Raw genomic sequence first — 22,043 nt, forward strand, 5'->3', positions numbered from 1 at the left:
TTTTCTCAACACAACGATACTCCTAAATCACTTAGGCACTTTTGACTCTTTTGCCCCATGCCTAATCTACAATGCTATTAATGTTTACCCAGAGTCAGTAGGCAAGACCTTCAGCATTATTTAAAGAAACCGTTGGAAAAAAAGGGGATTAGGAGGCTGAAAAAGGAAATGTTTTAACTATTTTCAGCAGTTACTTAAGAACTGAATACGTTTGCAATTTTCTGGAATATTAAAAGTATGGGAACTAATGTGGAAAGATATAGGGAAGTTAGGGACAAAACTCACATTTACTTCTGCATAAATTACACAGTTGCAGTTACACTACAGACCTTACAGTGGCACAGCTGTACCGCTGCAGCTGCTTCACGATTAGGTCTACTGTGTAGCCGCTCTATGCCAACGGGAGAGAGCTCTCCCTCTGGCATAATCAAACCACCCTCAATGAGTGGTGGGAGCTATGTTGGCGGGTAAGCATCCACAGGGGCGCTTTTGTTAGTGAAACTTATATCAGTCAGGGGTATGTTTTGCCGATAAAAGTGCTAGTGTAGACAAAGCCCTATGATTGTGTACTTAATTGTGTTAACTGCATGAACCAAAACTTCAGTTGCTTACACACTTGTGAAAGCTGTGTGACCAAATTCTGTGTGTATATATTTTTAAATTTGAGCCTTCAAAAAAAAAAAAAAAAAAAAGATTCAAATTGTGCTACCAAAATGAAGTTTTACTCATTATAGATCAAATTCTTCCTTGGATGCATGCTTTTAAATGGCCCTGGGACACATGCAGGCAGAATTTGACCACAAATGATTTTATAAAAGGTGATTTATTCCTAACAAACAGCTGAGACAGCCATTGTGATATCTGAACAAAATGCTGGGTTTAGTGCATACATCTAATTCTCAAAAAAACGGATAGACTGCAATCCTGTACCCCTTACATCGCCCAAACTCAGATAAAAAGACAATGGCCATTTTGAGTGCAGAAATGATTGAGGAACAATAAACATACACTGCAGAATGCTCTTCAAGAAATAGTCGGAACTGTTCTAACTTCAGTCTGTTGTGTATCAGGTCGTGAAGGCTACAACCTCTGTATTCCTCAGGGACTTCACTCAAGAGCCATTCTTCTTTGAGAACATCAGGCTGAGATAGAGGACTGATTTCAGGAGCAACGCTCTAACAGAAGAAACAATTTCAATTATACAAAGAAGTCTTCTGCCTCTATAAGCTGCATAATCTAATCATTTCCCATTAGATAACTTCCTTAATCACTCTTTGTTGTTTTTAATGCCTCCTTCTCTTCTGTTGTTGCCAATTGCTGCCATGCAGTCACCTTTGTTCCTATTACAGGAAACAATACTCTATCATGACCAAGCAGACAAGGAATGATGCTGCTACATAGAAATTACTATCATTGCTGAAGAGGGGCAGAATCTGTCTTCATATAAAAACTTCCTGATCCCTAAGGAAATGAGCTTCATATATCACTAAGGTATGTCATGGGCTTTTTTTTAAACACATTGGACCAAATTCTATCCTCAAATAAACCAGTCACTCAATTGATATCAAGGGATTTACTGAAGATTTAGGGCCCAATCCACCGCCCACTGAAGTCAGTAGAATTCGGACCATTGGCTTCCATGGAGGTTGGATCAGGCCCCAATACTGATGTAAATGAGAGCAGAATGGACCCATAATTAAAACACTGATGGCTGTCAAGCATTCCTTAAAATTGAATGCTAGTGAACAGTACTGTTGGTCCATCAAACCTGCTCACAATCTCCTTTTATTGCTGATACACAAAGCGTTAAACCTCTCTGATAGAAAAAGAGTTTGTTTTTGTTAGTAGGTGCTTGTCTTACCTCATCCTTCTTGGAAACACTCTCTTGATGCAAAGCCTGCAGCTTTCTAAAGTACACTGAGTCCAGCTGTCGACTTTCTTCCACCAGCTCCACCTAATAAAAATAATATCTTATGTCATCCCCACAGTACATATTATAGAAAGATGGAGAGTTGGGCAGGCAACTTGCCAGTGACAGTGCGTAGAAAAGAAACACCCTTGCCAATAACCAGACAGATGTTTAGAAGAAAAAAAATCTCACTGTAAGTTGCATCCCTATGACAGCCACTGAGAAGCAGCAGTCCAGTTCTTAGAATTATAGCATTCACTAGGAAATGATGCTCACCACCAATTTTGAAACACGAGCACCTCAACAGAGAATCCAACCAATAAACATGAAAGCTATAAGACAACTACTCTGTGCTTGTCCTGTTTTGTTCCATATTGTGTCAAGCAGTGCCTTTAGACTGTAAGTTGTTTAAGACAAGTACTCGAATGGTATTTTTTAATCTGTGTAGCACCAAGCACATATATGATGCTTAACAATAACAACAACATCAACAGTAGTCCTGCATTTGTATGCTCAGATCAACAAGTAGGTGCATAATTAACTGTTTTGTACACCTATTGTTGATTGGAATATTCAAATGTGACATTTACCAAACTTGGACCTAAAGGTTGTACTGGTGTAGTAATCCATGACAGACAGACCTTCTCCACAATGGTCTTTAATTGTGCAAAAGCGTATATGGAAGAGAGAGAACAGTATTTCCAAGTTAACGTCTATCTAGACACTAATATCATATTCATCCTCATATATCTGAATGCCCTCCAGCCATGATCTAACCCTGTTCTACTGCTACACAACCCTTTTTTGTTTCTTTATTTTTTTGAGAAATAATATGTAGTTTTAAAATAAGTAGGAAAATAATTTCAGACCATTTTGTACAAAGATTAAATTGATAGAAATGGGATGAGACTCCATAATGAAAAAGAAGGTTATTTGATTTGGTGTTATGGTTTTTATAAAAGATATTTTGACCATGCCCCAAATGTATGATTTAAGACCCCTCCTTTATTGCTGGTTGAAATATCTTGTTTTCTATGGACTAAATGTACCTGTTCTGTGTTGCCCAGCAAGTGGAAAAGGAGGGCCCAGGGAGTCTCCTCTCCCTACAGAAGTAGAAAAGCTGGATCTTTCCTAGTGCTCTAGGACAGAGGAGGGCTCAATTACTGAACAGTGCACTGCATCAAGAGGGCATAGTCTGAGAGGAGCATCACAGGGCTCTCCAGAGAATGTGCTGTCCTATCCAGCACAAGGAATGTGTCTTCTCCTTTTTGCTGGACCCAACAGGATCAGGCCCTATATTTTTTTCACACATCTGCCCACGTCTCTTCTGTTATTAGAGTATTGTCATATGAAAAGTTTATGCACAACCAAACAACAGGAAGGCAAAGATAAAGTATCAACTGAGCTGAAAAGATGATAGAAGATTTGCATGATATCACTAATAGAGACATCATATGATACATGCATGAAATTAATATAAAGTAACCACAGGTTTTAGATTTTCAATATTTAGAAGTATTTGAAGAAGCTATACTGTCACTAGAAACGATTAAGACGATATGTTAAAAGAATGCTCAGAAAACGTCATCTTGTGATGGGGTGTACCAGACCCTTTGAGGCCCTCCAGAGGGCCCTGAAGTCTTATCACATCCTGCCCCTGAAAAAGGCAATAGAGTGGGGTCCTCCAAGCAATCTAGAGAGGCTGCAGGGGAGGCAGCCAATCAGGGCTCAGCAGGCTAGTCTAAAAAGAGCTGCAGGGCCAGATTGTGAGTTTAGTTCCTTGCTAGAGGTGGAGGAGTGTAGATAATATGCCTGGCTGGCTGAGGGAGCTACAGGACTTTAGACAGAACAGTGCAGGCAGAGACTAGGGAGAGTGAGAAGGAGCTCCTGGCTGGCTGTGGGGACTCAGCCCAGACAAAGCCCTGAGGTAAAGGTGAAGAATGTGCTGGTGCTGTGGGGAAGTGGCCCAGGGAGTCATTGCAGCATTGCAGTGTAGATAAAAAGGCATGGTGGATGGCTGCTATCTATAGGATCCCTGGGCCGGGTTCCCTTCTCCCCCCATTGGCCACTGGGAAAGTGACCTGGACTTTGATAGACCCCAGAAGGGGAACTGAACTCTTTTGTTGGCCCAACAGGAGAGTTGGGGCCAGAAGCCTAGTGAGGGTGAGGACATTGTCTCCAAGGAGGGTGCCCTGGAGTACAGCTCAATACCAGGGCTGAGACCATTTAAAGACTACAGGACTAATTAAGAAGCTGAGCCCAGGGAGGGCTACAGGGAGATAAAGGGCAGGCACATGCACTCTGCAAAGGGATAACTCCTGAGAGGTGTGCCATCCCTCTACACATTTCTTTAATAAAAATATGTTATCGTACTGATCTGTGTATGCTTTACAATTAAACCATTTGGTCAAAGGGGCTGCTATTCTCAGTGCATGTGACATGTTTGATGTATGAAAAAGGTGTAATGCTTAGTATAACATTAGTCTGGCAAAGTCTACGTGAAATTTCATACTGATGAATGGGTTGGCCCATTACAGTATAGTCTGTAGATAACTAAGAACTGTAGTTGAAAGATCTTTCTCATGACAAAGCTTGGAAAGAAGAGAATATGGCACAAAATGTACTGCATGGCAGAATTCTGTTATCAGGTCTAAATGTCAGTCCTCAGTGCTGATATCCTGATCTCCCCGTATGTATGGCACTCTCATAGCTGTTCATGCATATAAGGAGACTATAATAAAATAATACTTTGTGCTGCTGTAGGGATTTCCAACAAAAGATCTCAAAGTGCTTTATAAACATGAATAAATACCCTCACCTAAGGAGATGTTATGTTACATATAAGAAAAGAAAGTCACTTAACCCAAGGTCATAGTGAAAATACTAGAACCAGAAGCCAGGTTTCCTGACTCCCACACCTGTTAAAAACATCTCTGTCCCTCCTCACCTAATCCACAGATACATTTTATGAATCTGAGAGCAGAACTTTGTCCTAATTTTTGTAACTGCTTGTGAGCAGTTACATGTCCCAACATGCTCTTAAACAAAATCCACATACAGAATACAGTAAAAACAATCTTGCCTGGTTACTGCTTGTTTTGATTTTCTTTTTAAGAAGCAAAATTAAAATGTCCAACTTTCTCTTCTGGCTTCGCTGCTCTTATAGTTCCTGCCTCAGGATTGCTCATCTCATATTTTCGATGCTCTCTCTAGAGCCACTCCCACCTCATACCTGGGTGTGGTACTGGGCAACCTTCCTCCGTAAGCCTGTCCAACACACTTAATTCTTTCACAGCAGGCTCACCACCTGCCTACATGGTACGCAAACATTGCTAGCCTGTTGTACAACATTTCCTCTTACTCAAGTACTAGCTACAACTTAATTCTGAGCACCATGACATGTTTGAGGCAGTTAGTCTTGTCTTAAGGTCATCATGACATTCTGACAACACTGCTTATTATCTCTATGTTAAAAAAAAATGGCTCCTTGGCCACCCATGCAAAGTAAAATCAATGGCATGACTGAGGTAGCACAGAGCACACCGTCCCATAGGGAAAGCCGGTGCCTCAGGAAGTTACATTCCCTCCCAGAGCAGAGTGATCCAGTTCATTAGAATACTGTGCAGGTTGCACAACCCCTCAGAATGGTGTAGCCTGCTTTCCACAGTGTGTCCTACTCACTCCATGGGTCAGTGCAGAGGGGAATTGTAGCCATGGCCTCATTCTGTCCCTTAGGAGGAACACTGGGGGATCAATATCTGCATTCACTGCAGCCCAGTGACTGAAAATGGAACAGGCCCTCGAATGGGGCTGATTAAGGGACAGGTGAGAAGGCCCTTGCAATAATCTCCCTCCTCCATCATAAGGGCCCCTCACTAGCTGGCCTTATAAATTACCTTTCCATAAATGTTTTTGTCTATTTCCACCATTTTCATCCATGGTACCAGCAGAAGGGTGAGGATGTATTCTTCTGCTGGATCGAAAAGATCCTCAAAAGGTGGCTCAATTTGCTGATAAATTTCATTTTTTTTAGTCTGTTGCAGTCCAATATCCATGCTAGCAGAAGGAGCGATGTAAGTGGCATAAAGGAACTACAGTAAAAGAAGAAAACAGAATTTTAACCACCATCCATTTTAGTGGCCACAGTAAATAAGTTAGCTGAAGAAGAATGTGGTAGCATACTGTTTATTATCCTAGTTACATTCTTGGTAACATCAGCTTTCCACCCCTCTATTCACTCTACTACTAAATTTTCCAAAATACAGTTTCTGCCACAGCTCCTTGACTTCCTTACTCCTACTTTTTCTGCTTATTAAAAGCTTCTTTGATGCCAAAATCATGCATAATGGTGATGGTAATGCTTACACAGACATTTTGCTGATCCTTAGTTACATTCAAGAAATCATAATAGCAACAACAAATATGGATCTTCATCTATGAGTTACGCACTGTTATTACGCTAAACATTTAATTGTAACAGGATGTGCTGTTCTATAGCATAATAAAACCATTTTGTGAAAGATGATTACTACTTGTTCTGGTTGGTTTGTTAGAAGCAAGGTTAGAATTCCAAAAAATACCAGTAAAACACCAGTCCTGCTATGGGATCCATAGACTTCTGCCTCATGCAAAGTCCCATCAATTTCACTGGGACTCTGCCAGAGCACAGGCCCACTTCAACAGATCCCAATGTAGAACTGGCCCCCAAAATTTCACCAAAGCAAACATCTGACTCTATGATAAAATTCATATAGTTCTAACATTCTTTGGCTATTAGCACCTTGAGTTAAAGTTGTAAGAATATTCAAAAATACAATAAAATTTTGGGGGCAGATTCTCAGCTGGGATAAATCAGCATGGCTCAGTGACTTGAATGGAACTACACTAATTTACCCCAGCTGAGAAAATAGCCTTTTCTGTTTTCTCTCAGCTTCAATCAGTGGTTCTCAACCCGGAGCCCAATCAGCATGTAGCTGCGGCCCATACAACAGCCTCAAGGGCCATCCTGTGTGTGTTTGTGTAATCTGTTGTGTGGATGGAAAGCTGCATATGCACCCCACAATGGTAAATAGGTTGAGAACCACTGGCTTAGACAATGAAGTGAGGCTGCTCAGTTTTACTTTCTGGTTCTTAGTCATTAACAAAATACTATTGTGTCTGGGTGTCTAGCACATCAAAGGAATGTCTGAATAGTTAAAAAGTATCTTTTCTTTATTTAGCACATCAAGTTTTGTCAAACTTCAGTAACAAAACCAACATTTTGGACCTGACACTTGACAGTGGCTCTTTAAACTCTGCAAATGTCCTCAAAGCCCAGTGAGCTTTCACAACTGTCATTCTGGAGTCCGAATTTTAATGACTAGCATCTTTAACCACCATACAGGACTCCACCCATTTTCTACATAGATGTAGGCAACTAAAAAGCAAGATGTGTTTGGTTTTAAGTACCATGTAAACATTGTTAGCCTAGCTAAAGGTTCCCATGTGTAGGGGTGAGACTAAGGAAATAACAAATCCGTAGGTAAAGCTCAGCTGAAGAACTCAACCAAATTTAACAGATCATTGCCTGCCCCTGCCTAATTATAAAATTGAAATTTTACAGATACAGCACTAATTAGACTCAGTGACGTCAAACCTTGGAAGTTACTTAAAACTAATAAAGTTACAATTACATCATTTTAATCTGATCCAAAACATTTCACATGTAAAAAAGCCAAGTTCGAAAAAGAACAGTCTAGCTATATAAAGATGGGATAGCTATAAAAATAGTCATCGTATAAAGGGGTTTGCCATTTTATTTAAGTCAAATTAGACAGCAGTAGGACTAAGTTGGTCCACTTACTATGATTCATAAAACCATACATGGGAGCTCTGAATTAGTGAAGACCCCAATATATTACATTAAGTTGGTCATTTAAATGGCTAACCTTCTTGTAATATAGTTTTTTTAAAAACAAAACATATTTCTCTTTGATGGAACTGTTCTCTTGCTAAACTGACTTTTTGTATACAAAACGTTTATGTTCAAATGTCTGTCTGTTTTGTTTTAGAAATTGGAAAAGTGGCAAAAATTAATCTATATAATTGCCTTGATAGGCAATGTCACAAATTACTAACCAGTTTTGAACACACTTCCTTTGCAATATCAGAATCTGATTCTGCAGCTGCTCCACATTTGGGACTGCTATGCACACCACTTCCATTTCACAGGTGGAGATATTACAGAATGAAATCATGCATAAAGACAGCCATTATATCCACTAATCCAGTATTTCTCAACGACCGATCCATGGACTGGTGCTGGTCCCTGAGATCTCCCAGACATAGCTTACACACAGCTTAGGAAGGCAGCAAGCCAGTCCCTGATATTGAAAAGGTTGAGAAACAGTGCACTAGGCTATATATTACTTACTAGACATGGGAATTTACTGATGTTAAACTACAGGAGGGCTCTCTTCATTTTCCCTAATTAAGGGAATGTCTATATGGCACATGAAGCCCACGCTCTGACTCAGGCTTGAGCCCAAGCCCTGCTTCCGTCCACACACAAATCAATCTGACTTAGGTCAACAAGCACTCAGGACCTTGTCCTGGGACTCTGCTAGGTCAGAGCCTGAGTCCCACTGTGACTTGGGTACAAGCCCTATTTTTTTGCAATGTGGATGCAGTTCAAGCCGCAGACTTGAGTCAGAAGTTTGCATAGCTGTGAGACCTGGGTCCAGCAATTGTAAACCCAGGCTTACAATTCAGTGTGGACACTCGAGTTTACAGTGCAATGTAGCCATAACCCTGAGGACCAATTCTGAGCTGCTTTCGCCTGACGTAGCTCCATTGACTTCAAGGGAGATGCACAGATTTATGACATCTGAGAAACTGGCACACAACCTACCTTTCTATCTAAATTTTTGTACTATGTCCATCACTGTAGGATCTGAGCTCCCATGTCGAAATATAGGGCCAGAATATGACTAAGTGCTTGCGCTTTTGCATGATGGGAAAGGTGACAAGGATCCTTCCACCACCTTGTGTTCCCTGCACAAGGCTCAGTCACAACTGCAGACCTTGCCCTAACCTGAATGTAAGGACTGAATGGGACACTACTGCAACTGGTGCTGGTCATCACAAACAAGCGGAGGAGAAGCGGTGCCCTTCTCCCTTCTGCACTGTACAGTGGAGCCAGCCAATTTCAGAGGAAAGAATACACTACACCTCTTTAAAGGGGGTATCCAAGAATGCTTTCCGGGTGGAAAACATTTTCAGTGGTCATGTCCACTGTTTGAGTGGCTGAGACAAAAAAAAAAAAGAAAAGCTGAGCTGCTCGGCAGTTTGGCTCCTCCTGGAAGCTGATGCCGAGTGACTGCCCTCCTCATCTGCCCTGGTGTATCAGCGGCCATGCTTCCTCTCCATGTCAGTGAACTATAGGAAGCATTATGCTTCACAGCCCCATAGAAAATCTGGAAACTCCTGAATGTCCTCTATGTGAGCTTGTGACTAAGGAATTCATAGAGTATTATATTGTGCATTACAAGAAAACTCAGTTTAAATTAAATGAATACAAGGCTGTAAAATTCAAATAAATATCTTTGTGCATGTAAAATCTCAGGCTCATCAGACTTAATTTATTCAATGTTTTGCAACTTCAGTAAAACATAGAAAGAATTTTCCTACCTTCCAGCTATGTATTTTCCTACAAAAGTATTAAAGTTAGTGATGGGTTCAAACCAAAACCCAGATCTGGAGTCTGATCAGAGTTTGCATCTTGAAGTTATTTATAATGGACCAAATGCAAAGATACCAAATTTCTGGGAAGTTTGGATTAGGATTCAGGTCTGGATTATGAACTCCCAAATTTGGGAGTGTTCAGATCTGGGATATTGGTTAAACTCATCACTAAGCATAAAGCTTTTCAGTATGTACTCTCAGAATGCTTTGTTTTATATAAAAACACAAAAAGAATGCAAAGCGCTTAGTATAGTTCCCCAACAAGTTCGTGCTAATGATAACTCTTCATCTAAATTGGCTCTAGTATTAAAATTTCTAATAATGGTATTAAATTTGTCTCATCCTAAATAACTATTTTTCATAGCAGATTGCAACATGTGTTTCTTTGTTTTCCTTTTCCAATTTGTTTTACACTCCAGCATGTATGTTTATAGTGAAATAACCACATACATTCCTGGATGATTACTGCCACTCATCTTTTTTTCTAGTGCATCACATTTCATCCTCACTCGAGTTTCTTTTACTATACACACTGATATATTAAGAAAACGCATTCCAGAGTGTATCACAAAGCTTCGATAAAACACTGCACAGGAAGATATAGCGATCAAAGTTTCTTCTTGCTTCTAACTGTGTCATGTACAGAAAATTGTATGAAACACTCTCAATCTCTCTCTGGTAGTAAATCATAAAACATATGACAATGTGCTTTTAGAAATCTGATTGATGTTAGGAGTAGTTGGAATAATGATCTCATTGTTTCGAAGGTGAGTGCAGAATTTGAGAAGACATCTTTTCCATAAGCAGGCCCTTTTGCTTGGATGCAGCTAGACTCTCATCTGCGTTCCACTGAAAACAAGAATAATTTGTGTGCAGCCTTAAAAGGCAAACTTGAGAATGATACCAAATGTTTCAGCACATGTGTTGATTTGTTATGTTTCATTTCAGCTGTTATGCTAATGGAACAGTTTCACATATTTCGTTCTGATGTATTTACTTTAATGGTCATGTGTATGTAGCTTTCTGAGATTGCCTAGTAACACTGGTTGTATGATGTTTTGCTGTCACCACCAGGCCACGGGTGGAAATAAGATAAAAGATTAAAGGCTTGATATTCAGTCATGCACTCACTTTGCCCTGGAGTAAAAGGCTACAAGTAAGTATAAAACACAACCAAATCAGAATGATAGCATTTCATATCCACTTTGCATGGGTGCAAATGACTGCACAAGGTATAAGGCAATGGAGAATGAGGCCCAAAGGCTAAAAATTTGAAACCTAAATTTTGGCTCCTAAATCCATATTAAGGCACCTAAATAAAATGTGCTTGATTTTTCAAAGGTGCTATGTACATGCAGCTCCCATTAATTTCTGTGTGTTCTGTGGGTACTCAAGTCAGGCCCCTTACATATTTAGATGCCTAGATGTGGGTTTAAAAGTCAAACTTTAGGCATCTAGGTTTGAAATTTCAGTTTTTAAGACTGAGACCAACACAACTTAATAACGTGTCCTCCTCAATTTTAGGAAAAAGATGAAAAACTCAACATTGTGACTGCTTCAAATGTCTGTTATCCGTGAGTTACTGTGGTGTTCCCTTATTGCCCAGGGAACCAGAACATTTAGAGCAGAACATGCAGAAGAATGAAGACACAGAACTGGAAATGGAATTAAAGCAGCAGGCTTTGACTTTATTAACTTCAAACAAGCTGCCCACACCCCATTCTCACCCCTTCAAACTACCAGGCATTAATAGGGTCTAGTGTGGGATTAACCAGCCATAAGCATTAACACCTTACTGAATGAGGGTTGGCCCCTTTAGCCTAACCCTCCTTAACTGAAGACAGGATTCAACCCAGCTGCTGAGTCCTGTAACTCTCCCACTCTGAAGAAGAGGGAGGGTATAGACATAGGACACCTCAGTCTGCATGCAGCTTAAAACCTCCCTGTGCCCCACAGGCTATTGTGGCCCATTACAATCACTCGTGGGTCCTATGCTTGGGTTTAGCCCAGGAGCTGGCCCCTAAAGCCCCTCATGTGCAGTGGACCCCGGACACAAGTATTGACAATTACTCTGTTTTATTACCCCTTACTAATTTCTATTCTTTGTTTTCATTGTGATCCCTTTTCCTTCATTTCCTAAATCACCAGGCCTCCAGGATGCTGCAGGTACAGGAAATAAAAATAGAAAACACCTGACAATCTTGTCCAAAGGCAAAAATTCCTCTCTAGTCCCCCAAAAGACAAACTGGTCAGACCCACAGCAAACCCAAAAATCCAGCTGTGACAACTGCAACTAAAGGGCTAGGGCCACCAGGACAGCACCAAGATCCAAGATGGCTCCAAGGGGGCCTTAAGCAATGGGGGAGGAGAGGGTCCATGTCTCCAGTGAGCCAGCCAATGGGAGGTTGAGACTTGCCAGATCCTCATGGCCATACATGGACTCCTCGTGTTTCTGGGCAGATGTGAGAGGATGAAGTAGGAGGTGCCTCCCCCTTCCCCTGATAAGGACCCCAAGGAGCAGCCATCCTCTTGCCAGTTTAGTCAATGCCCACAATGCCATCCCCCACAGTTTAGTCAATGTCCATGAACTCTCAATGTTATGGAAAAGCCAAGGAGGGCAAGTTACTACTGCTCAGTACCGCAATAACTTTAAAATACAAATTGCACTGTAATTACCCTGTTTGTGTAAGATGCCATTCCTCTGTCTACAGACAGATGCTTTATGGACACGGGAAGTGGTGCTCTCCATGTGATACTCGGGTCTGCTCTCTTTGGAGCAACAAGCACATATTTAAAGGTTTAGATACAATTTGTCCAGGCACAAGATAATTTAGAAAGGAAAAGGAGACCTAAGTTTCTCAAAATGGCAGTAAAAACTGCATGGCATACTTAAGATGGCTGTAAATGGCTATATCTTCCTCCCCCTGTCAGCATCCAGCAGTCTTATAGGGACCAGGTCTGAGTTATCTGCACTGCTGGTGTATGGGAAAATAACTTTTTCATCGCAGCTGAACTTACAGTGTATAGCCAGTGAAGAACTCTCACATGTAGGCAATCTCATTAGCACTCTAAAATCTATGAAGTAGCTTAACACCAAGGAGGGAGAGCAAGTGTATAATCAGGAGTAAAATGGGCTGAAAATAAGAAAAGAAAAACTATAGGAATGACCCACTTTCATGACTAAAGTCAATATCCTAAGCCTAGGCTTCAGGATTTGAAATTCTAACTCTCATAGGAGAGAACTGATTTACCAAAAACAAGAAAAATCAGCATTAACAGTAGAGGAGGCTATTTCCAAATAAGAAATGGCAGTGACTAGCAAAGGGGAAACTATGCAAACTGAATATAAATTGATAAAACTGGGAATGGAAGAGAGATTCTAGGAATCAAAGTATGCATGGCTAACATTTAAGTCAACCAATTCCATGGTAACAATTTAAAGCTGGATTTATTGTCCACAACCTCAAATTTCCTTTGCTTGAGGTTGGGGAGACTTGGAAACGCTTTCAGTTCTTCTGTCTTTTTTAAACAGTCTTACATTGAACAAATATATTAATGAAGGGAAAACACATTTATAACTTACTTGAGCTTGCTTGCATAGTTTAAAAGGCTGAAGGGTTTCTTGGTAGAAAAGTTGATGATAAGCCTGTAGGTCAAACCAAAAGTACGCACTGTTCTTCCACAGCTACAGATGGAAAAAGAATATAAGTTATTACTACCCAATTATCAGGGCTTTATAAAAGCTTGGGTTTCCAATCCAAGTAATTGTTTAGCTCCTTGGGGTCATCATAAATCAAGCTCAATTTAAGATGGTTTTAATCTTCTGTTGCATACTGGCAACAGGACAACATGTTTAATGGCATTGTCACTGCGATATTATATCTTTTATTGAATCCTTTGCACATAATTGCCCATTAAAATTGTTAATGTTACAGTTAACATTTGAAGAGTAACCGCATTTTGATGGCGTGAAGCCAGCACTTAAGAAATGTTGATAATGTACGTGCAGAACTTGTGCCATGGTGGGATAGCATTTTGCAGCAATAACTGAGACAATTAAATGTTTTATACTGGGCATATGTTATTGTGACTATATAACATCGTCATTATATGTGTTTCTAAGGCACCCATTTAATTGATTCAAACAAATATCAAATATCTTTAGAAGGAGCTAGCTCTTCTCTCCCCTCCTCCCCCCACCTCTCTGTTTTAGCCATTCACTTAAGTGGGTTGGGTCTTGGTGATTGTCCCAAGAGCACATAACAGGGGCTGGCTGCTTCATAAGATTGCCACGTATTCATTTATTATCAAAGCGGTCGTCTTTGCTCCATAACCTGTTGATTACAGACTTGTGCTCAGCCTGACCTCTGATTGAAACAAATTCCACAGTTGAAGACACTTGATAAAAATGGCTTTATTTTTCTGGGGGGGGGGGGGGGGGGGGGGGGGTGAGCACCAAAGATCCCATTTACTTCTGTGGGACTTGTGGATGCTTATCCTCTTTGAAAAGTCAAGTGATTTTTATAAAGTTGTCAAAATGTAAATTTAGGATTCTGTCATAAGGCACCCAGGTTTGACAAATTTTGGCTCTTGTCTCCTGGACAGCCAAAGGCAGAAGAAAGCATTTCTGGCCACCACTGCTGCATGCTGGTCATCTGTGAGAAGTCTAGAAGAATCCTGCCAATGGATAGCATGACCTCTGCCTCCATCCTCATCTTTTTCAAATCCCTCCTAAAGATTCACTGCTTCTGCAAAGCTGAGGCACACTGACATAGGTTGATGACTAGCTCCAACCCGTCCTCCACCTACATCCTGCAGTTAATAGTGGCTCTGCAGACAAGAAATATAATTATGTTTCCCAGAAGTCCATGGAGATCAATGAACACTGAGGAACTTTATTTAAGAGGTGGATACTTCTGGACATTACTGACACAACAAGGAAGGAGGGGAAAGGCTAGCATGTGAAAGAGATTATATTTCAGTAGGTATTCTTTTCTTCCCTTTTTTTAAAAGACTTTCTGGAGGCCAAGATCTCATATTGTTTTTCTGTCAGATGGAAAGGCAGTTATTCACAATGAATGGTCCCTTTCATCCCTGATGGTACACTCAGATTTCAAATAGGTTTGGGACAGTTAGGTTAAGGCCCATCTTTAGATTCAAAATATGCATGAACATCACCCCTTTTCTTTCTCCAGTTGTTTTTCAGCCTGGCTGCTCTCTGTATCTTGGTATTCAGTCAATTGTGGAATAAATTATCACAGGATAAGAAAATGCTCATACCTTATTCCCTGACTTCTCACAGAAGTGTGTGAAGAAGTAGCCTGTTCTGTTTTCCACATAAAGAGACTGTAGCATGCATTCCATTTTAGAACCCCCTAGGACAACACTGTCTGTAGGACTTTTACCCTAGATAACAAAACAGCAAGAAATAATGGAGGTTAATTTTTCTTAGATGTCAGTAAGTTGAAATGGGGTGTCACGCAGACTGTTCAACTCACATCTTCACTCCAGTCAACCAGATTTTACATTATATTGCCCGTACAATTGATGCATGGAGGTCATGTACTCCATTCCCCTGTGTTGAGGCAGGGCCCAAATTAGATCATCCCTGATTGGTGTTCGTCTAACAAGTTCTTAAAAACCTCCAATGAAGGGAATTCCATAACCTTCCTTGGGACTTAAATATCCTTATAATTAGAACATTTCTCCTTATATCTGAACTAATTCTCCCTTCCTGAAGATTAAGCTAATTACTTCTTGTTCCTTCAATGGACATGGAGAACAATTGATCATCGTCCTCTCTATAACAGCCTTTAATATATTTGAAGACTTATCGTATTGCCCCTCTGTGTTCTTTTTTCAAGACTAAACATGCCCAGTTTTTTAAATCTTTCCTCATAGGTCAGGTTTTCTAAACCTTTTATCATTTTTGTTGCCCTCCTCTGGACTCTCTCCTCAACTTGTCTCCTCATTCTTAAAGCATGGTGCCCAAAACTGGACAATACTCCAGTTGACAACTCAATAGTCCCAAGTAGAATGAGACAATTACCACTGTTTATTACATGCAACACTCCTGTTAAAATACCCGAGAATATTAACTTTTTTTACAACTGCATCACAGTGTTGACTCAGTCAGTTTGTGAGTCATACCATCTAGCTAGTTATTCCCCATTTTGTAGCTGTGCATTTGATTTTTCTTTCCTAAGTGTAATATTTTGCCTTTCTCTTTACTGAATTTTATTGTGTTGATTTCCGACCAATTCATCAAGGTTGTTTTGAATTCTAATCCTGTCCTCCAAACTGCTTGCAACTCCTCCCAACTTGGTGTCATACACTCCATTAATGAAAATGTTAAAGCATACCCGACTGAGAACAAGCCCCCTACAGTACTCCATGAGATATATCCTCCCCATTTGACAGCAAACCATTGATAATTCTGAGTACGATCTTCAACCAGTTGTGCACCCACCTTTTAGAATTTCATCTAGACAGCATTTCCCTAGTATGCTTATGGAAATGTCACATGCAATTGTTTCAAAAACCTTATTAAAAATCAAGGAAAATCACATTTATTGCTTCTCCCACATCCACTAGGCTAGTAGCCCTGTCAAAGAAGGAAATTAGGTTGGTTTGGCAGGATTAGTTCTTGGCAAATCCATGCTGGTTATTCCAGGTGCTTACAAATTGATTGATAATTTATTCCAGTAACTTTCCAGGTATCAAAGTGTCCAGGAGTATTGAGTAGGACAGGAAAGATTTGAGGGAGAGAGGGTTTATTTTGACACAAACATCCCTCCGTCCCTGCAAAGAATCCCAAGGAGAATGCAAGCCAGAGAGCTGACCTCTGAAGAGCTGAGGAGATAGGATGTGACCAGTCTGCCACATATGAGGACACTGGGAGCGGATTAAGGAGTGGGCATGTAAGGATAACAGGTTTCTCTCCAAAGATTGCTCAAGGGCAGGTAAGGAAGAAAGACAGTGCCTGTTGAGAGAGTGTCTTGTGAGAAAAGGGTCCCAATTGGAAGCTGTGGGCATGGGAGAGTTAAGGCCCTTGATACTCAATGTATGCACAGCGTCCCCAGCCATTTGATAGCATCATCATCAGCCAGGTGAAGAGCCAGTAGCCCACTGTTGAAGTAAGTAAGTGGGCACTCATCAAGGATATGCAACATAGTCTGAAGTTAACTACATCTACATTGCGGGTTGTTAGAGAAACCCCATTTGAAGAGATTGGCCACACGATTTCCCTGTCCTGTTCAAAACCACTTCAGGAATGACCACAGGTGCCTCAGCAGGTCAAAACCTGGTGGGCAGATGATTGGGTTGGTGATGAGTGATTAATGACTGTCATCACTGACCACTGGTTATGCCAAGCAGATTCCATCATCAAGTTCTGTGACAGCGTAAGTAACCATAAGGGCCTGGACAGCCTCCAGGGATAACCAAGTTGAGAATAAGTGGCTGGGCCTCTCTTCCCCTCAGCCAGAGATAGACTCCCCCAGACAGAAGACAGTGATGTACGAATAGGTATATTCAGTGGTGTGAACATTTCCTGAATATTGGGTCCCCCAATATAAATATCACTTGACTACAAATATCAACCTGTTCCCCCATTTCTTCTGTAAACTAAACAAGAATACCTTCAGCAAAGGAATAAACAGGAGTACAATCCTAATGAAAAAAAAACCAAAACAGTCTGTTAACAGATTAAGGAACTCAATGCACACATGAATGGTCCAACCATTACAGTTTATTCCTGAACTAGGACTCCAGCAGTACCAGCCTCTCTGTAAAAGAGCAGGACACCTTTGGAATATTCAATGGACATGAAGAGGTTGGAATTTATAGTTGTACGTGTGGCATTATTTCTTAATTCTTGGACTTCAAGAAGCAGGAAGCCCCCAAAGCCTACATCATTTCAACAAAAATCAAGAAAACATTCTTCTGTGCAATCTGATCCTCCTGGGGTTCTCTGGATGAAGGGAGTTGCTTTTGGAGGCAGGAAGCAGTAATTTTACAAGCCATACAATAAAATGTAGGAGTAATGAAAACATTTTAGAACTGGAACATGTTCCTGCTGTATATTTTACTGTTTTCATCACTGCATACTTTAAGCTCATAATCAAGCTCTCACTCCACTTGTCACTGAAATATTGCCCAAAACTAAGGTACTAAGGTGTGGGAATGTCTCTGTTGAAGCATTTATCCATTAACTCACACATAATAATCCTTTTAACTATCATACAAGGCACATTATTATGATTAAAACATAATCAATTACTAGTAGTTACCACACCACAGTAATATCTGAGTTACTACCATTATTTCCTATTCTAAGCATAAAGAAATAGTACAGACCAATGGATACCATACAGTGGTAATTATGGGTGAATGTTGGCTTTGTAATTAAAACACTGCACAAGGCAAAGATATCATCTGTATAATCAAACACATTTTCCAAAATCACTAGGTATATATCCCCTTTGATTGGTCTTACTGTAAAATAAAGCGTCTTCAACCATAGATTCAGGAGAGCCACGTTCTTCCAGGGCTACTTACTGGGAGCAGCTCAGCATAGGTGTATTTTCTGTCTGGCTGGGACTTCAGGCATTTTGTATAATCAGTAACAGCTGAGAGATGAGTCATGTTGCTTTCCATTGATTTTGGCCTGGACCCACAGAAACAAATATGTTTGATAACTTCTTAAGAAAAGATTAGGACTGTTTAGTTTAGAAAGGAAACAAATAAGAGGGGACATGATATAGGTATATGATATAGGTGTAACAAATAATTAATGGTATGGAGAAGATAAACTGAGCATTCCTATTTAGCCTGTCTTATTATAGAAGGAACAAGTAGATATTCAATGAAACTGAAAGGCAACAGATTTAAAACTAAATTAGAGGAAATACTTTTTTTACATAAAACATAATTAACCTGTGGAACTCCTTGCCACTAGTTATCCTGGAGGCCAAGTGATTAGAAGATTTAAAAAATAGATATTTATATGTATAGTCAGAACATTGACAGTTACATCAGAATAGATAAAAAATGTGTAGAAGAGATAATCTCTCATGCTCCTGGGCATAAGCAAATCACTAACAGAGAGGGGTTAGGAAGAAACTTCCACTACAGGCAGATTATATCATAACTGTGCTCTTATGAGCAGAATATTGCATTAAATTAGTGGGTAACTGAAAAGTTGCATTCCATGAAAATAGTGAGCATCTTAAAAGACTTTTGTAAAACCATGTTATATAGTTGAGAAGTATGGATTTACAGACTGATATACAAGAGATTTTTGCACCTACCACTTTCTACTAACATCAGGTTTACTGATTAGGCTGCAGAAATCATCTCTTCTGATGGTTTGACTTGGTAGCAGAGTAGCTGACGATAACCTGGTAGCTCTCTTCGAAGATAAATCCATCAACTTTGTTTTTAATAAGGTTGTGGGTGAGCTTGTTTCACTTCTCTAAAGGAATAGTAGAAAAATAGAATGACTCAGAAATAAATTTTCCCACCATTGTTCTTTCTGATGCTCACCAATTAAAAGTTTCTTTTGACATCAGGGACTTTCTTTTCAGTCACAATATGTAAAGTACGTTCACGCTTTTTCATCATCCTTTAGTAACTACTAAGCATTAAAAGTTCCATTGCTAACAGAGGGAAATATTTCATCCTCCATCTTTACATAAAATTCCAATTGACATCAGTGGATTTCTGCAAATGGAATGACGGTACAGGAGAACATGGTGTATCTTGTTTAACATGACCCATATTAAACAAATCAACCATCACCTAAACAATCAAGAGCCTTCAATTTTAATTAAACTTTTTTTGTCTTTGTAGGTCCTGAATCCAGATTTGATCCAGCAGGCATGTAACCTCCAAAACACAGCAGATAAGCTGTGTTTCCATTACACAGGGCAGAGGCCAGGCAGCAGACAACCTGTGTAGGGGGAAGCTGCACATTATTATGCTGTTCACCATAAGGGGGAAAATGTGGGCACACCCAGGGCATGGCCAATGGATTCATGCACACAGTGCAGATGCAATCTCCTACTCCTCTCTTTATCCAGTGGTGGAAGCCTCGATGAGCCGGTGCCCTAGCCCCTGCCCTTCTGCTTGAGCTTTGCTCACAGGACCAGGATTTGTTCCTTTATAAACTCTAAGGATGCTAATGAAAATGAATAGCTGCAGTTGAATGTCCTCCAGTTTATAAATCTGTTGAGATGTTCTGAGGATAACTTAGAATTAGAGCTATGCAAAATGTTCATGACTAAACTTGAGACCAGACAAAGCTCACCTAATTTCAGTTTTCCTAAAAACTCAGCTATCTGTAGTCAGGTTCACAAAACCTAAAATGCAAAATTCTAAAATGCAAAATTCTTCCAAGCAAATCTGAGCCAATTTAGGCTACACCATGAAACTGTGCAGTTGTGTATGAGTTTGAAGTGAAAACAGGTGAAATGTATTGGTTTCCACTAAGACGGCTGTGGGTTCATTCAAGACTCAGTGAATACCTCAAAGGATCCAAGCCAATGTCATTAAAAACAACAACCAGAAAAATGTTGCATAAATCCCTATTAAGTGAAACCAAGAAATTTCATGAAACTTTAATAAAACTGCTGAAGCAGATTGCTGTAACATCAGGGCACCAAGATGGAAATTAGACCATAATGAACCAGCCATCTCCATTAGTCTTTCATACACATAGATATCAAAATTACATTCTAAAAATTATTCCAGTAAAAATATTAGAGGTGGGCTTGAACTCAACCCCTGAATCAGAACATCCCTTATTCTTGGGAGTGTTTGAAATCTGAACTGTGATAGGGATTCACAATTTATAAATAGCTCCCCTCTTGAGAACTGATCCTGAATGTTGCTGAGTACCTGCAACTTCCATTGAAGTAACTTCTCTTATTCAGGCTCTTTATTATGACTTGAATCAAGAGCCCTGATCTCGCAGTGTACAGAGTCTAGTATATTAAAAATCCATACCTAGATCCGAGTTTTACAGCTTGAGACCATCTCTAGAAAAAATATCACATCTGGTTATTCTGACTGAACAATTATGATTTGAGAGACAACGGGACAAATTCTGCTCTCAGTTACACCAGTAAGTGTGACGCAGAGTAACTTCATTTAAACTAGTGGAATTACTCCAGAGTTATACCAGGATACTAAAGGGCAGAATCTTGCCTTCTAGCTCTTACATAACTCTGTGAATGGTTTTGAAATTTTCAGCTAACATCTGCTCTCAGGTGTAACCATGTGGCCTACTGACATCAATGGAGTTGTCAGGGTGTAACTGTGAACAGAATTTGGCCTGCAGTTTGTATTGGAGCTACTGTACAAAACACAGTAGAATTCTACTGCATTTTACACACAGATTTTGGATGAGACAAGCTTAGATTAACTAGATCAGACTCTATAAATTAACGCACAGAATCAGGATCAAATCTATGTCCCTTTTAGTTCAATAGAACTTTCGCTATTAACTCCAATGGGACCAGGATTTATTTCTGAGAGTCCTTGACATGCCTACCTGGGGATGGGAAGGTCCTAGCCTTGGAATGCAAGATTTAGCTCTCAGTGGCAACAATGTCACCATTTGTGGGTAAGGATCAATATCCATCCTTGGTCTCTCTTGAGAGGTGTGCCACTGCTTCAACTTTGCACTGGCAGTTTGTATTGCAGTTTTATGAGTGACACAAAATCTGGGACCCCTGGGGAGGAAATACATACAGATAGTTTGTGTTTTGAATAAATTCTATCGGACTAATGTAATGTAATCGGACTACTATATCAGTGTATGGTGCTATTAATAATTAGAATTAAAAAACAGAGCCCAGACAACAGAAAAGATAAATTTACACCTTACACTTTTCTAAATACAAAAGTGACCTATTGCATAAATACGTTAGGGTTCCAAATAGCATACTGTAATACAGCTGCCTTTTTTTATGAGACTGCAATTTACATTCAATCTAACATGCTATGCCCAGTCTATAAGGAAGATTGAAGGCATGAGACACACAAACTACAACTCCCATGAGGCACTGTGGTAGCACGAATTAATTTGATAGTCTTAGCTCATGACTGCAGGTATTCACTTGTGGGAGGTGGGGAAAATGAAAAAGAATATGGTTGATTACGCTTTGGAAAATAGCTTAGAATCTGAATAATCTTCTACAGCAGAAGAAAAATTAATATGAAGACAGATGATTTACTGTAAAGTCCTTGTGAGAACAGCCTTTGTAAATCAAAGCTAAATAAATAATAAGAATCAGCTCTATATAACATTTTTAACCCTCAGATCTCAAAGTACTTTACCATAGGGCAAGTATAGCAAACCACATTTAAACTCTTAGCAGCAGTACAATAAGCAGGCTTTCAAAGTTAT

General features: G+C 39.9%; 1 protein-coding gene across 1 annotated transcript in view; it reads right to left on the reverse strand.

Moving 5' to 3' along the window:
• Positions 1-22,043, reverse strand: part of RGS22 (regulator of G protein signaling 22) — a 75,117-nt gene that overhangs the window by 20,022 nt on the left and 33,052 nt on the right. Inside the window, exons 11-18 of the mRNA XM_067535928.1 lie at positions 21,186-21,366; positions 18,943-19,106; positions 18,191-18,299; positions 14,912-15,037; positions 13,215-13,316; positions 5,806-6,000; positions 1,862-1,954; positions 1,009-1,175 (exon numbers count right to left, since the gene is read on the reverse strand). Of these exons, the coding sequence (XP_067392029.1) occupies positions 1,009-1,175; positions 1,862-1,954; positions 5,806-6,000; positions 13,215-13,316; positions 14,912-15,037; positions 18,191-18,299; positions 18,943-19,106; positions 21,186-21,366 (1,137 nt within the window). The remainder of the gene's footprint in view (positions 1-1,008; positions 1,176-1,861; positions 1,955-5,805; positions 6,001-13,214; positions 13,317-14,911; positions 15,038-18,190; positions 18,300-18,942; positions 19,107-21,185; positions 21,367-22,043) is intronic.

Source organism: Emydura macquarii, unplaced genomic scaffold (genome assembly GCF_026122565.2).
Source record: "Emydura macquarii macquarii isolate MOO-44397 ecotype Brisbane River unplaced genomic scaffold, CSIRO-AGI_Emac_v2 contig_383, whole genome shotgun sequence".
NCBI classification, from domain to species: domain Eukaryota; kingdom Metazoa; phylum Chordata; order Testudines; family Chelidae; genus Emydura; species Emydura macquarii.